The 14,424-nt window shown below is 45.8% G+C and overlaps 1 protein-coding gene across 2 annotated transcripts in view; it reads left to right on the top strand.

The window, feature by feature from the left end:
- The window catches only part of stau2 (staufen double-stranded RNA binding protein 2), a 260,599-nt gene that overhangs the window by 110,007 nt on the left and 136,168 nt on the right, over window positions 1-14,424 (top strand). For both annotated transcript variants that reach the window (XM_083631974.1, XM_083631973.1), the window contains exons 8-9: window positions 6,340-6,552; window positions 7,933-8,070. In XM_083631974.1, the coding sequence (XP_083488100.1) occupies window positions 6,340-6,552; window positions 7,933-8,070 (351 nt within the window). The remainder of the gene's footprint in view (window positions 1-6,339; window positions 6,553-7,932; window positions 8,071-14,424) is intronic.

The raw sequence follows: 14,424 nt of genomic DNA, 5'->3' as shown, positions 1-14,424 counted from the left end.
AGCTCACTGGCAACCGCAACGTTAGCTGCTAACGTTAGCTATTGGCTAACGATATTAACGTAAAAAGCCTGCTGTAACGTTGTCATCTCATAGCAACGTTAAGCTCATGTGTTGCTGACGGGAATACTGGAAACCTCATTTTATCCCCCGCAGTTTGCACTCTACTTACGACATTTAAAAATGTGTTTGATGCCTGAGAAGACTGAAACAATTTATTTTTGTTGATATTTTGGTTGCAGTGAATAGTTTTTGGTTCCATTTCCATGCCACGTAGTAGTGCCCTAATTTTATTTTGCATTGATGCCAGAAATAAATATGCTGCTACATGCTCTAAACTTTAAAGTTCATGAAAATATTATTTTTGAGTGAATTATCATCATTAATTGTCTTTATTTTTATTTGGCACATGCTTAAAACAACTTGAAGCTAAATTTAGAAGCTGATGATAGCTAAATCAGAGCGATTGAGTAATTGTGCGATATGATCCGATTAGTCGACTAATCGTTAAAATAATCGGTGACTAGTCGACTATCAAAATAATTGTTTGTGGCAGCCCTAATTTATGGCCATGTTTAGTTTCCTTTGTTTAGTTTCTATGCAGCAGATTAGTTCATGCATTTTCATTTGAGCTCGTTAATTGAAGAGCAGTTGATGGTTGGTGAAAAGAATTTGCACAAAGTTAATTTTTCAGCAACATTGTAGCCGTGTGCGGAAAAGGAAAAACAAAGGATGTGTGTAATTGCGTGAATCCATGTTTCAGTGTCTGTGTGTGGTCGCGCACGGTCTTTGTTCTGCCCGAGGTCTTGTATTAGGGCCGCCATGTTGTGTGAAGTATTTGAGGAATGCTCAAGGTTACGCTTATCAGTTTCATCGGTTTCATCGGTCGCCGGGTTCAGACGGGACAGTTTCTAGATCGCAGCTGATTGCTATCATTTGCACCGTCTGCACTGCAAATGGAGTTGAAATAAAGAGAGAGAGTGAAATTCCGAGATTATGTCTTGACACACTCGCTCACAGCCACAGCTAGAGGGCGAGTGAGGGAGAGACAGACAGACAGACAGACAGACAGACAGACAGACAGTGAACTGAATAGGCCTACGCATCAGCTGGACATGTAGCGCTGGACTCAGTAAGTGTGTGAAACCTAATTCTTCCTCTAGTGCGTCTCCCCGAATAAGGTTGGGGAGGACCCCACCTGCTACACCAACACACACACACACACCAACAGACACACACACACACACACACACACACACACACACAGTGTTCTCGTACTTCACAGGAAGTGGATGTGATTGCAGAAGCATGACCTAACGCCAGCCGGTGTTTGTTTTAGGTCTCCCAGGTGACCAGAGGCTACAGAAAGGAAACTGAGCCCTCATCACTAGAGACTGTCATCTAGGAACATGTTCCCTCTTCCTGTGTGTGTGTGTGTGTGTGTGTGTGTGTGTGTGTGTGTGTGTGTGTGTGTGTGTGTGTGTGTGTGTGTGTGTGTGTGTGTGTGTGTGTGTGTGTGTGTGTGTGTGTGTTGTATATGAATTTCACACACGCATGTGGGTGGGTAACACTGTGACCATCGAGAGCAGATGTTGTGGACCACCTGGTGCTGCTGCTTGCCGCGCACACTCCCTCACACACATTTTGTGCAGTGAGACACAGAGTCCACTCGCACACATGCACATGGGTGCACAGAGGTGTTCAGTATGCCTGCACACATGCACGTGGGTGCACAGAGGTGTTCAGTATGCCTGCACACATGCACACATGCACGTGGATGCACAGAGGTGTTCAGTATGCCTGCACACATGCACGTGGATGCACAGAGGTGTTCAGTATGCCTGCACACATGCACGTGGATGCACAGAGGTGTTCAGTATGCCTGCACACATGCACACATGCACGTGGGTGCACAGAGGTGTACAGTATGCCTGCACACATGCACACATGCACGTGGGTGCACAGAGGTGTACAGTATGCCTGCACACATGCGCACATGCACGTGGGTGCACAGAGGCGTTCAGTATGCCTGCACACATGCACGTGGGTGCACAGAGGTGTTCAGTATGCCTGCACACATGCACGTGGGTGCACAGAGGCGTTCAGTATGCCTGCACACATGCACGTGGGTGCACAGAGGCGTTCAGCAACCGCTGTGTTATCAGCCGAGGGAAGCTCCAGACTTACACACACACACACACATGGACCCTCCAAGGACTCATAGCACACATACATGGACACGCACGCACTCCCCCAAACCCAACCCCCCCCCACCCCCCGCCTTCAGCAACATCCCCCCGCTTTCGCCCCCCCCCCCCCTTCACCTCCCACGACCAAAGTGGCGCCTATGTATGGCAGCATTTTGCGTTGTGGTGTTTGCTGGTAATCCTGTACATATTACAACAAATGTATATGTATTGTATAATATTGAAGTGTGCCTTTATTACTTCTCAAATTAGTAATAATGTGAATTATCTGAGTGTATTTCATTTAAATGCATTGTCCAATGCTGGCGCTGTTCAATGGCGACACGGTTTTGCTCTCCGACTCTGAGAGCGAACCAAGCAGAATTTCACACGTGATACTTGTACCATGGAGTGACAATAAATCTATCTATCTATCTAGTATGCCTGCACACATGCACGTGGGTGCACAGAGGCGTTCAGTATGCCTGCACACATGCACACATGCACGTGGGTGCACAGAGGCGTTCAGTATGCCTGCACACATGCACACATGCACGTGGGTGCACAGAGGTGTTCAGTATGCCTGCACACATGCACACATGCACGTGGGTGCACAGATGTGTTCAGTATGCCTGCACACATGCACACATGCACGTGGGTGCACAGATGTGTTCAGTATGCCTGCACACATGCACACATGCACGTGGGTGCACAGAGGCATTTTTTTTTTCTTTTTCTTTTTTTTTACCTTTATTTATACAGGGGGAGTCTCACTGAGAGCAATGCTCTCTTTTTCAGGAGTGCCCTGTTCACATTCACACACACATTCATACGTGGAAGCTGACCAGTACAACCACAGTCTGATCTGCTGGCCACTGGTCAGCTCCACTGGAGCAGTTGGGGTTAAGGGCCTTGCTCAAGGGCACCTCAGTGGTGGTAATGAGGGAGGGGCAAGCGCTGCCTTTTCACTTTCCCCACCCAGATTTATCCTGCCGGTCCCGGGGATTGAACCGACGACCTTCCGTTCACAAGCTCGCTTCTCTAACCATTGGGCCATCAGTATGCCTGCACACATGCACACATGCACGTGGGTGCACAGAGGTGTTCAGTATGCCTGCACACATGCACACATGCACGTGGGTGCACAGAGGTGTTCAGTATGCCTGCACACATGCACGTGGGTGCACAGAGGTGTTCAGTATGCCTGCACACATGCACACATGCACGTGGGTGCACAGAGGTGTTCAGTATGCCTGCACACATGCACACATGCACGTGGGTGCACAGAGGTGTTCAGTATGCCTGCACACATGCACACATGCACGTGGGTGCACAGAGGCGTTCAGTATGCCTGCACACATGCACGTGGGTGCACAGAGGCGTTCAGTATGCCTGCACACATGCACACATGCACGTGGGTGCACAGAGGTGTTCAGTATGCCTGCACACATGCACACATGCACGTGGGTGCACAGAGGCGTTCAGTATGCCTGCACACATGCACACATGCACGTGGGTGCACAGAGGCGTTCAGTATGCCTGCACACATGCACGTAGGTGCACAGAGGCGTTCAGTATGCCTGCACACATGCACGTGGGTGCACAGAGGCGTTCAGTATGCCTGCACACATGCACACATGCACGTGGGTGCACAGAGGCGTTCAGTATGCCTGCACGCGTGCACACACGCCCTATCTTGGCACAGGTGATATCCCCTATTTGCCCTTGCGCACCTGTTTGCGCGCCGCATGCCTTAAGGCAGGGAAGGACTGTAATTAGGGGTTCAAGCCCTGAAGGGGCTGAAACCCTATTGTTTTTCTGCCGGTTTATTATTCTTGTTGTCGTTGTTGTTGTTTTCCATCTGCCTCAACGCAAATTCCCGTGAGTTGGTAAATGGTAGAGACCTGAGATTTGGCCCAATGACAGATATTGTTGGCAGGTAGCTGCTCAAGAAAGATTTTTCGAATCGGCCTGAAGGTGGCGCTATAATCGACGGTTTTACGTTAAAGGCCATAACTTCCACGCCGTTGGTCCGATTTTCAAACTTTTTTTTTCCAGATGTTCAGGTGAACCTGCTCTACAAGTTTGCCATAAGGACCCTCAATGTCCGTCTGGAAAATTTTTGAGATATTTGGAAAAGTTTGGAAAACACATTTTTTGCATCTCCTCCTAGACCGTTGGACCGATTTGCACCAGCATCGCCAGGAAGCATCTTTGGAGCAAGCTCTACAACCGTGCTTTTTGCATTTTTGAAAATCTCCTTTAGTTTCAGAGATATTGATCGTTAAAGTTGAGAGAGGGCGTGGCCTCACAGCTAAATTGTCATAACTTCATGACCGATTAAGGAATCTTCACGAAACTTGCAGGAGGTCTTCGGAGACCATCCTAGACCATGTGTGTCAAATTTTGTGCAATTCGACCAAAAGGGGGCGCCATAAACGCCAGAAATGGGCGTGGCTTAACATAAAAAAGGCTGTAACTCCACACCTGTTTGTCCAATGATCGCGAAACTTGTCAGATATATCAAGGAGGATGTCCTAGTCAGAATCAGAAGCTTTGTCATCTGCGCAAGGCTTGAACCCCGCCCATCGCCGCTTGCGGCTATATTTGGGACTGTAATTGCAGTCCGCCTTGCACTAGTGTCCAGGTGTTATGCCGAGTTTATAGTATATAGTATACAGGGAGCTACAGCCGTCCAGTTAGTTAGTATCACCACTGAATTCGAGGAAACGGTACAGCTGTTCAAGTCACCAAAAACACACATTCTAACAGCAACACAAACACTCACATGTACTGTACATGGGGTGACCCGTGTACTCACCACGCGATGAAATAATAATCCATAGTTACGTGAAACGTCATTTTCGTAGTAAATCCACACACCGAGAACTAAACAGAGATGAACTCGAGTTACTAACTTGTTTGCCTGTACACAGCGCATGTGCTGTATGCAGCGCCTCATGCATACAAGGAAGTAACTTCAGACAGTCATACTCTATTAGATCGGTCTTTGTCTGTTTGAGGAGCAGTGTGAAATCACTGCGCCTGGCGGCCTTTGCAGCCATGTTTAGAAAGTAGTTCCGGCTACATATCTATTTACCTAAAAAAAAAAGAGCTTTTCTCAGCATTTTGGATTAATATTTCATCTCATGGTGAGTACACGAGTGACAACATGTACATAGAGCTTTTTTTTTTACGCTTTTTGACGGCTGTACCGTTTCCTCCAAATCATTGGTGATACTAACTAACTGGACGGCTGTAGCTCACTGTACTGCACGGAGAGTGACGGTAAAGGCATATTGTGTATCTTGTTTATATATGGACGATATCGCAAATTGGCAAATCTCCCAAAAATGTGGCCTATCCCTTTAAACACATGCACACACATACGTTTGGGTATCGTTTAAAAAATTCCAATACCTACCAACCAATGCTAGTACCCTTAAAGTGACACCGATACCAATAGAGTTCATTCGATACCAATTTGGTCACATTCACCACCACAGACTGTGGGTTGCAGCTGCTACAGTAGTGGGTCAATTACACATCACATTCAATTGAGGAACGCTTGCAGGCTCTGAGCAAAACCAGGGGCGGACTGGGATTATAATTCAGGCCGTTCATTAGATACCAAGCAGGCCAGGCCGATACGGGCCGACGTACGGGCCGTTTTGAAGCCCAATTTGGGCCGTTTGAAGCCAGATTTGGGCCGTTTGAAGCCCAATTTGGGCCGAGTCCAATTTGACAATGAGATGCACCCACTTTAACCCTGAATAAAGTAATAACACCACTAGTAAACCAGTAGGCGGCACCTGGCCTGCTGTTCAGTGAGTGGCCTGACTGGGGGCACAAAAAAAAAGAAAAAAAAAATTCAGGCCAGGCCACCGGGCATTTGCCCGACGTGCCCGATTATGCAGTCCGCGCCTGAGCAAAACCATATAAATAGTAAATAGTTGTTTTTTTCTAGATCTGTGTACAAAAAGGATTGAATGCAGGTATCGTTGTTTGACTGGAGAAGTTTCGATACCACTTGGTACTGGGTTACCGATACCCAGCTCTACACACACATGTTCACACACCGATCCATACACTATCATACACCTTTTGAATCCCTCATTTCCAACTTGTTCCCCCCCCCCCCCCCCCCCCCCCCCAGGTGTTGAAGGAAAGCGGACCCCCCCACATGAAGAGCTTCCTGACCCGCGTCTCCGTGGGCGAGTTTTCTGCCGAGGGCGAGGGCAACAGCAAGAAGCTGTCCAAGAAGCGTGCCGCGCTCTCCATCCTGCAGGACCTGAAGAAGCTGCCCTTCATCCCCGCTGTGGAGAAACCCAAGACGCACTACAAGAAACGCCCCAAGACCATCCTCAAGGTATACTGGGCTCTGGGCCTTCAAACCTGCCGTGCTTTACGTCCCTACAATGCTCACAGAATGCAGAACGTTTTATAGATGCACTGCAGCCATCTTTGTTCCTGCAAGGTACAGCCAGCTCAATAGTTGGTTTTGCTTTTTTAGCATGATACGGTTATTAATTCACACCATTTTAGTAATTTGACACGGTTTTGATTTCTGACATTCTCCTGGATATTTTTCTGTTTTATTTATATTTGTGGTACCAGTTTACTAATCACTATTATGTAACTACATTTCAGTGATTGTATTTTCATGATTGTAAGTACTTGAATTTTCAGTGATTAATAATAGTGATAATTCAGTGAGAATTAGTATAACCTCGGTAGATTTCTGATATAAGCTCATTTATTTTTTTATTTTTTTTACCTCACCTGCACATACACATATTTTTCCCTTTATTTCTTTGGTAATTAGTTCATTAATTTGTTTGTTTATTTGTTTGTTTGTTTTTTTATATATGTGCAAATAAACTAAGCTAAACAAATGAGTCAACACGACAGGTAGCATCACGGCATGATAGCCACAATATAAAATATATGTTTGGATTTGTTTGACTGGCAGTTTAAAAATACATATTTTGGATGAGAAAATACTAAAGTACTATGAGAGTATTCCCTATTCATTTCCTGGCTATCTTAAAAAACACGATTTCAGACGGACAAGCCCGTCTTTATTGTCACACGGTTACACATCAACACATGCACGGAGGGCCACAAACACACACATGCTGACGGTGGCCGGTGAAATTTGTCCTCTGCATTTAACCCATCCTGGCTTTGTCCTTTCCTCCGGGGGGCAGGCCAGGAGCAGTGGTCGCTTTCTCGTACAGCGCTCCCGGGGACCGACTTCGGATGTTGTCGTCACTGGTCAGATGACGATGACGATCTGATCTTCTGCATGTTTTTAATGGGGGGGGGGGGGGGGGGGGGGGTTATATACGGAGGAGCCCCCCTGGGGGAGCACGGGGGAGAACATGCAAACTCCACACAGACAGAAAAGGCCCTTACGACGAGATACCCCACCTGGGCAGTAGGCACTGAAGATATGGGAGGGAACACAACCACATTCATTCAAGACAGTGTCCCAGGTGAGAATCGAATCTCAGGACCTTCTGACTGGGAGGCGACAGCTCTACCACTGAGCCACCGTGCCCCTGTGTGTATTTGTTGCAGATTAATCTAAATCCAGCGATGTTCACGCATGCACTGCTGCTTAACACCAAGGAACGCACACATCACTCTGACCACAGTCAGGCTCTGTGGACGCTGGGCGATTGTGATCATATAAATGGGTGTGCTAATTGGAATTGATCGTGTCTCTCCTCTCTTCCCCTTGCAGACGGGACCAGACTACGGACAGGGTATGAACCCCATCAGCCGTCTGGCCCAGATCCAGCAGGCCAAGAAGGAGAAGGAGCCCGAGTACCTTCTGCTGTCTGAGAGGGGCATGCCCCGGCGCCGAGAGTTCATCATGCAGGTACACACCGTTTTTCAACATATGACTTAATTTGGTTTGGGCGAATGGACAAATACATTTGGGATTGGCGATATGCATCATTTCACAATCAGAGGTGACTAATGAGTTACTCAAGTTCAATTACTCGGTATGCAATCGCTTTTTTGGTGGATATTATTTTTGTCACTTCTGCTGTATTATACAGTACCAGGCATCTCGCACGCTATGCGCACTCGATTCCTAGGCTCGCCCGCTGCGTCAGTCATCAGTGATGTCGAGTGTAACCAAAAACCACAATATCAGTGCCTATCACATCATAAGTGCCTATGACATCATCAGTGATATCATAAGATGAGCATGCTCTCATGACATCACTACGACCACATCAGTGCCTATGACATCATCAGTGATGCCATTTGCTCTATGACATCACTATGACATCATCAGTGGGACAAAAATTGATCCGTGCATTTTATAGATAGATAGATAGATAGATAGATAGATAGATAGATAGATAGATAGATAGATAGATAGATAAATAGATAGATACTGTAGTGGACAGTGACAATGTTGATGGGAAAAGAGGTAATGTGACTGTGTGCACCATCGACATCCGATTCATTGTACACAATGAGTCACCTATGTTCTGATATGTTCCAGTAAGGTTAGTTGGGTATAAGTTTATTCACAAGGAGTAAAACCAAAAACACTTTGTGTCTTGCTTTTGACTATTTAGATGCAAGCTTGATGCATGCTTTTTAGTCACAGTAACTCAGCAGCCAATCTATAGTGTAACTGGACATTTTCCTATGTGCACTGTTGGGATCTTGTTGAGAGCTCTCCCTCTCCTCACTCCCTGCCTCCTCTCTCGCCCTCTGATCTCTCCAGGGCGGCTCCCAGCCCCCCCCCCCCCCCCCCCCCCCCCCTTTTTAAGTATTCGAACAGTTCTGTTTAATATGCATGATGTTTATAGCATGCAGTTAAAGGTCAGACTAAATGGCCATCCATATTTACAGCCCTGTTTTCCCCAGTGGAGCCGCCAGCTGTTTTATCTCATGACTTCAATTGCCATTTCAAGCTTTTATTGCTACTAAAGAAAGCACTGCCTGCCTTCTGTACTACATGAAGACAGTAGAACCTGGGCTGTAGTAAACTACATGAAGACAGTAGAACCTGGGCTGTAGTAAACTACAGAAAGACAGTAGAACCTGGGCTGTAGTAAACTACAGGAAGACAGTGGAACCTGGGCTGTAGTAAACTACAGGAAGACAGTATTATATACTATATTAGTATACTATATTTTCTATTTCTTTTTGGACTCTACCTTTTACATTTTCTTTTTTTCTCTCTCTTTTTTTCCAGTTTTCAGACAAACATCAACAATAGTTCACATTGTACAATCTTTTCTTTTCCCTTTTTTTTAATAACAAAATTAAAAGAATAAGCACAGTCACAGCAAAATAAGGGTGAACCCAAAGGACAACACACAAAAAAAGACACACAAAAATTAAATAAAAAGATGGACACACGTGCAGCAGCGATTCAGTGGATCATTAACCCTTCAGTCTCTCATTTTAACAGAAATCTGTTCTAAACGGTTTGACAAAATCACCCCATCCCTCCCAATACATTTCAAATGCGTCTGTCTTGAGTCTCAGAGCAAATGTTAGCTTTTCCATTACATAGATACTATGCATCACATTGAGCCAGTCTGACAGAATCGGTGGGCTTTTGTTCAACCATCTCTTCATGATAGCCTTTTTGCTGGCGACTAGCATTAATTTAAACATATCTTCAATGCCATTGATCATTTCGGGCCCCCTTCCCAAATACTAAACCTGAAAGCACTGTTCAATCTCAATCTTTAGCACCTTTTCCATACTCTATCTTATTTCACCTTTTACATTTTCAACTCTCTTCCCTGATCTTAGGATCATTTAAAGACTACATTTTCGTATTCCTTTTGTTGGACTCCTTTTTACATTTTCAATTTTCTGTTCTTTTGTAAATTTTATTTCCATAATCTGAAACTCTGTAAATGGTTTAGCCCAGCATCTCTCGGCCTGTCCCGGAGGGGGGTCCCCAGATGGAGTCCATAGCTGGACCCCTACAGTACATCGGCCTCACAAGGTTCCTCCTCAGCCAAGTCACTGAGGCAATCCATGTGGTGGAAAGGTTTTCTTGCGTGCACTGGGGTTGAGGGGGTGCCGCTGTTTCCCGGCCTGGCCTTCTCTCCCACGCCTTATGTGCGTGGGGGCGGGGGCCGGGGTGGGGGGCATCGGTGCTCACCATCACTGGTCGAGGGCTGCCGGTAGGTTAGAATAGCTTAGGTAGGCGATAGATTAGCTACAGCCTAACTATAGGCTGTAGACCTGTTATAGTGTTCAGGCTAAGATCAGACTAGAGCAGAATAGGACAGGCCAGACTAGGCTGTAGATTAGCTAGATCCCCTGTGTCCTAGTTAGTTCTGGTTAATGTCTAGAGTAGTCAGTTTGTCTGACCTTCCCCCCCCTCTCTTTCTCTTTCCCCCTTCCCCTGCTCCTTCCCCACTTCCCCCTTCCTGTTCTCTCCTCTCCCACATTTCCCATTCCCTCCCCACCTCCTCTCTTTCCATGCTCTCTCCTCCCCCACATCCCACCGCTCTCGCCCCTCCCTTCTCCTGCTCTCTCCTCTTTCTCCCCTCCTCTGCTCCTTCCCCTCATCCAATCCTCCCCAATTTTCCTCATTCCCTGCCACTTCCTGCTCTCTCCTCTCTCACATTCCCCCTGCTCACCCTCCCACCTCTCCTTCTCCGTTCTCTCCTCCCCCACATTTCCCATTCTCTCCCCACCTCCTCCCTCTCCCTGCTCTCTCCTCCCCCACATCCCCCCGCTCTCCCTCCCTCCTCCCCTCTCCTGCTCTCTCCTCTTTCCCCCTTCCCCCACTATTCTAAAGCATAGTACCCATTCTACTCCAAAGCATGGCACCCATTCTATCCCCTCCCACTATTCCGCCACTCAGTGGCGTGCCGTCCATTAGGCGAACTAGGCAAATGCTAGGGGCGCTTGAGCCGTTAGGGGTGCCAGAGAGGGTAAAAAAAAAAATATATATATATATATATATATATATATATATATATATATATATATATATATATATATTTTTTTTTTTTTCTTTTATATATATATATATTTTTTTTTTCTTTTATATATATATATATTTTTTTTACAAATACTTTTTCATGATAATAGGCCAACTATTATTTTACAATAGTAGACAAAAAATAAGCACAACAACGTCTTAAGTCTTTAAATAATAGTGAAATCATTTTTCTAATTCTGGCTGCCTGGGCTGCAGCACTTTCACCATGGTCCCTAATCCATACCACCCCACCCCCTGCGCGGCCGCGCCCCCTTCTACCTGCTCGGAGCTTTTTCCCAGAGTGGGGGAAGCCGGAAGGGCGATTCTGAGCCTGCACTGCAGTGATGGAATTAGCTGCGATATAATTTTTATTATATTTTCTTTGGGGGGGGGGCACCAGCAAAAATCTTGTCTAGGGCACCACCTTGGTCAGGCACGCCACTGCGCCACTATTTTAAAGCATGGCACCCATTCTACCCTAAAGTGAGGCACCCATAAGCTCTATATGTGAACATGTGTTTATTTGGCAAAGGGATTCACTACTAAAGGCTTGCAGCAAATTAAGTTAAGCATAGTTTGGTTGCAAAGAAATCGACATATGTCCGTCTATAAAATGTGTGTCTATATTTCTCTATCATATCGTCGCTGTCGTTCCAGGACCTCAAATTTCCAAAACAGAAACTTTTCAGGAAGTAAAAAAAACCTGTTTGCTCTTAAACTACTGAACCAAATGTCGTCCAAGTTGGCACATGTCTTAATTATAGTTAGTTTCCCGCTGAATGTGTCATTACTTTATTAATATCTTACCTGGATAAGCTCAAATGATGTTGTTTATATTATCAGTCCGACTTGGAAGCACTTTCTCACGGCCAGTCAAGCGGGAGGCAGTCGCATGCTCATGCACGAGCCCCCAAGCTCCAGGCCGCGGGGGCGCGCGCAGGAGCAGCAGCATTGCCCCTCGCCTCTCATGGCCGAAGCGGGGGCTTTGGCATGGGGTGAGAAATAGTCTGACATAACGTAGCGTTAACGTTACTTTATTCTCGTCAGAAAACACTCCGATTTGCATGTTAAAACAAGTTTGCAGCCTAGGAATAACTGGAAAACATTTGATTGATATATTAACGTCAGAGGAAGCCAGGATTAGTCAAAACGATATGAGAAATACACAGCGCGTCTGCCGTGTGTCTTTTCCGGGTATTGTCCTGCGTGGGGGGGTACACACGGAGGTAGGGGGCGAATTTCGAGGTTTGACTGACAGATTGAGGGCGAATGGCGTTACGAGATTTACTCACAAGCTCGTTTTAATGCTTTTCCATTGGTTGCATTTGTTAAAAACCACACAGAGATGTGAAGGGTGACCAATGGCATTGATTCATGACAAAAAATAAAAAAGTGAAAAAAGGCACATTCGAGGTCCTGGAACGACAGCGACGATATGATTGTTCGATGTCTTATTATTACTACTGTAATTTGTTACTGTTGTGTCAGCTAGCCCTCCTTTCCCTGTTCTCTCCATATAGTCTCTCATACTCCCCCTGCTCTCCCTCCCCACCTCCTCCCGTTCCCGAACCCCCCCCCCTCCACTTTTCTAAAGCATGGTATCCATTCCATTTTAAAGCATGGCACCCATTCTCTTTCTTTCCCCCTTCCCCTGCTACTTTCTCCACCTCTCCTTCTCTGTTCTCTCCTCCCCCACATTTCCCATTCTCTTCCCACCTCCTCCCTCTCCCTGCTCTCTTCTCCCCCACATCCCCCCGCTCTCCCTCCCCCCTCCCCTCTCCTCTTTCCCCCTTCCCCTGCTCCTTCCCCACCTCCTATACTCTCCAACATTTCCCATTCCCACCCCACCCCATCACTCTCTCACATTCCCCCTGCTCTCCTCCCTTCTCCTGCTCTCTCCTCTGCTCTATCCTATATTTCTATATTTTCTATATTTCTCTATCAATTGTTCAATGTGTTATATTTATTCTGTAATTTACTATTGTTGTGTCAGCTAGAATTAGCTAGACATATTTTCTGTGAAGGCCTCTGGGACATGCTTGTGAATTAGGGCTATACAAATAAACTTGACTTGACTTGACAGTAGAACCTGGGCTGTAGTAAACTACAGGAAGACAGTAAAACCTGGGCTGTAGTAAACTACAGGAAGACAGTAGAATCTGGGCTGTAGTAAACTACAGGAAGACAGTAGAACCTGGGCTGTAGTAAGGGCTGGAGGCTGCTTTCATTAAGACAATTAAATTTAATTTCTTGCTGTAGCAGCGACTTTTCACCCTTAACTCAGTTATGTGTGATTACCTTTTCATCACTAATCCATTCAATGGATGGTGGACACTCACCACAGTCATCTTATTCTGTGTTTCTTGACCTAATTTATTTCAGGCAGACTTGGCTCATGCATGAAAACAAAACAAGCCACACCATTGCAAGGTAACATGGAAATAGACTGCTGTAGCTGCTATCTCTGCAGTGATACCCTGGCAATTAGTTCATTATGAGTTAGACTTGCACTGTGAAGGTCTTTGCACACACAGTCCGATTGTTTTCGTATGCGTTTTTTTTTATCCGTCATGTGAAAGCACAGACTCGCAAAAATCTATTGACTGATTTGAAAAAACGCAGAAAATCTAACCTCTTCCGAAAACTTTAATGACGGATGAAAGTTTCGGAGTCAGTGTATAAACGTTAGTGACACAACATGAGGTCGTATTTATTTTTAAACGTGTGGCAATTTCGGACAAAGAATACGGACTTGGTGTGCAAAAGCCTTTCTTAAAACCTTTTTCAGCCTTACAGTAGACCTGCCTAGTTTTTGCTGTGAACTTTTTTGAAGGGGCTGACATTATTTACCTCTTCATCTAGACTCTAGATGATCTGCTTTCATCATAGATACACACTTGCAGGGTATATCTGCATTGTTACCAATGCTCCCAGTCTTTCTGGGTGTTAAGATTGCAAAGTTAATAATTACCTCGGCCAAGCAGGTTCTGTTTTCGGTGCCGTTTGTCAATCTGTCTGTCTGTTAGGATAAATTACTGGGCCGGTTTTCATGAAACTTTGTGGAAGGGGCCAAGGAAGAACCCATTCAATCTTTGAGCGGATCCGATCCGATATTTGCATATCATAGCAGACTGGACTATTGGCCGGAGGTATGTGTGCTCTCCGAGTGCACTTCTAGTTCTTCCTATGATAGATAGATAGATAGATAGATAGATAGATAGATAGATACATAGATAGATAGATAGATAGAGCGAG

This window comes from Poromitra crassiceps, assembly GCF_964638095.1.
Source record: "Poromitra crassiceps genome assembly, chromosome: 2".
Lineage (NCBI taxonomy): Eukaryota > Metazoa > Chordata > Actinopteri > Beryciformes > Melamphaidae > Poromitra > Poromitra crassiceps.
The sequence above is the reverse complement of the archived record's forward strand: the minus strand, read 5'-3'. Positions and strand labels throughout refer to the sequence as shown.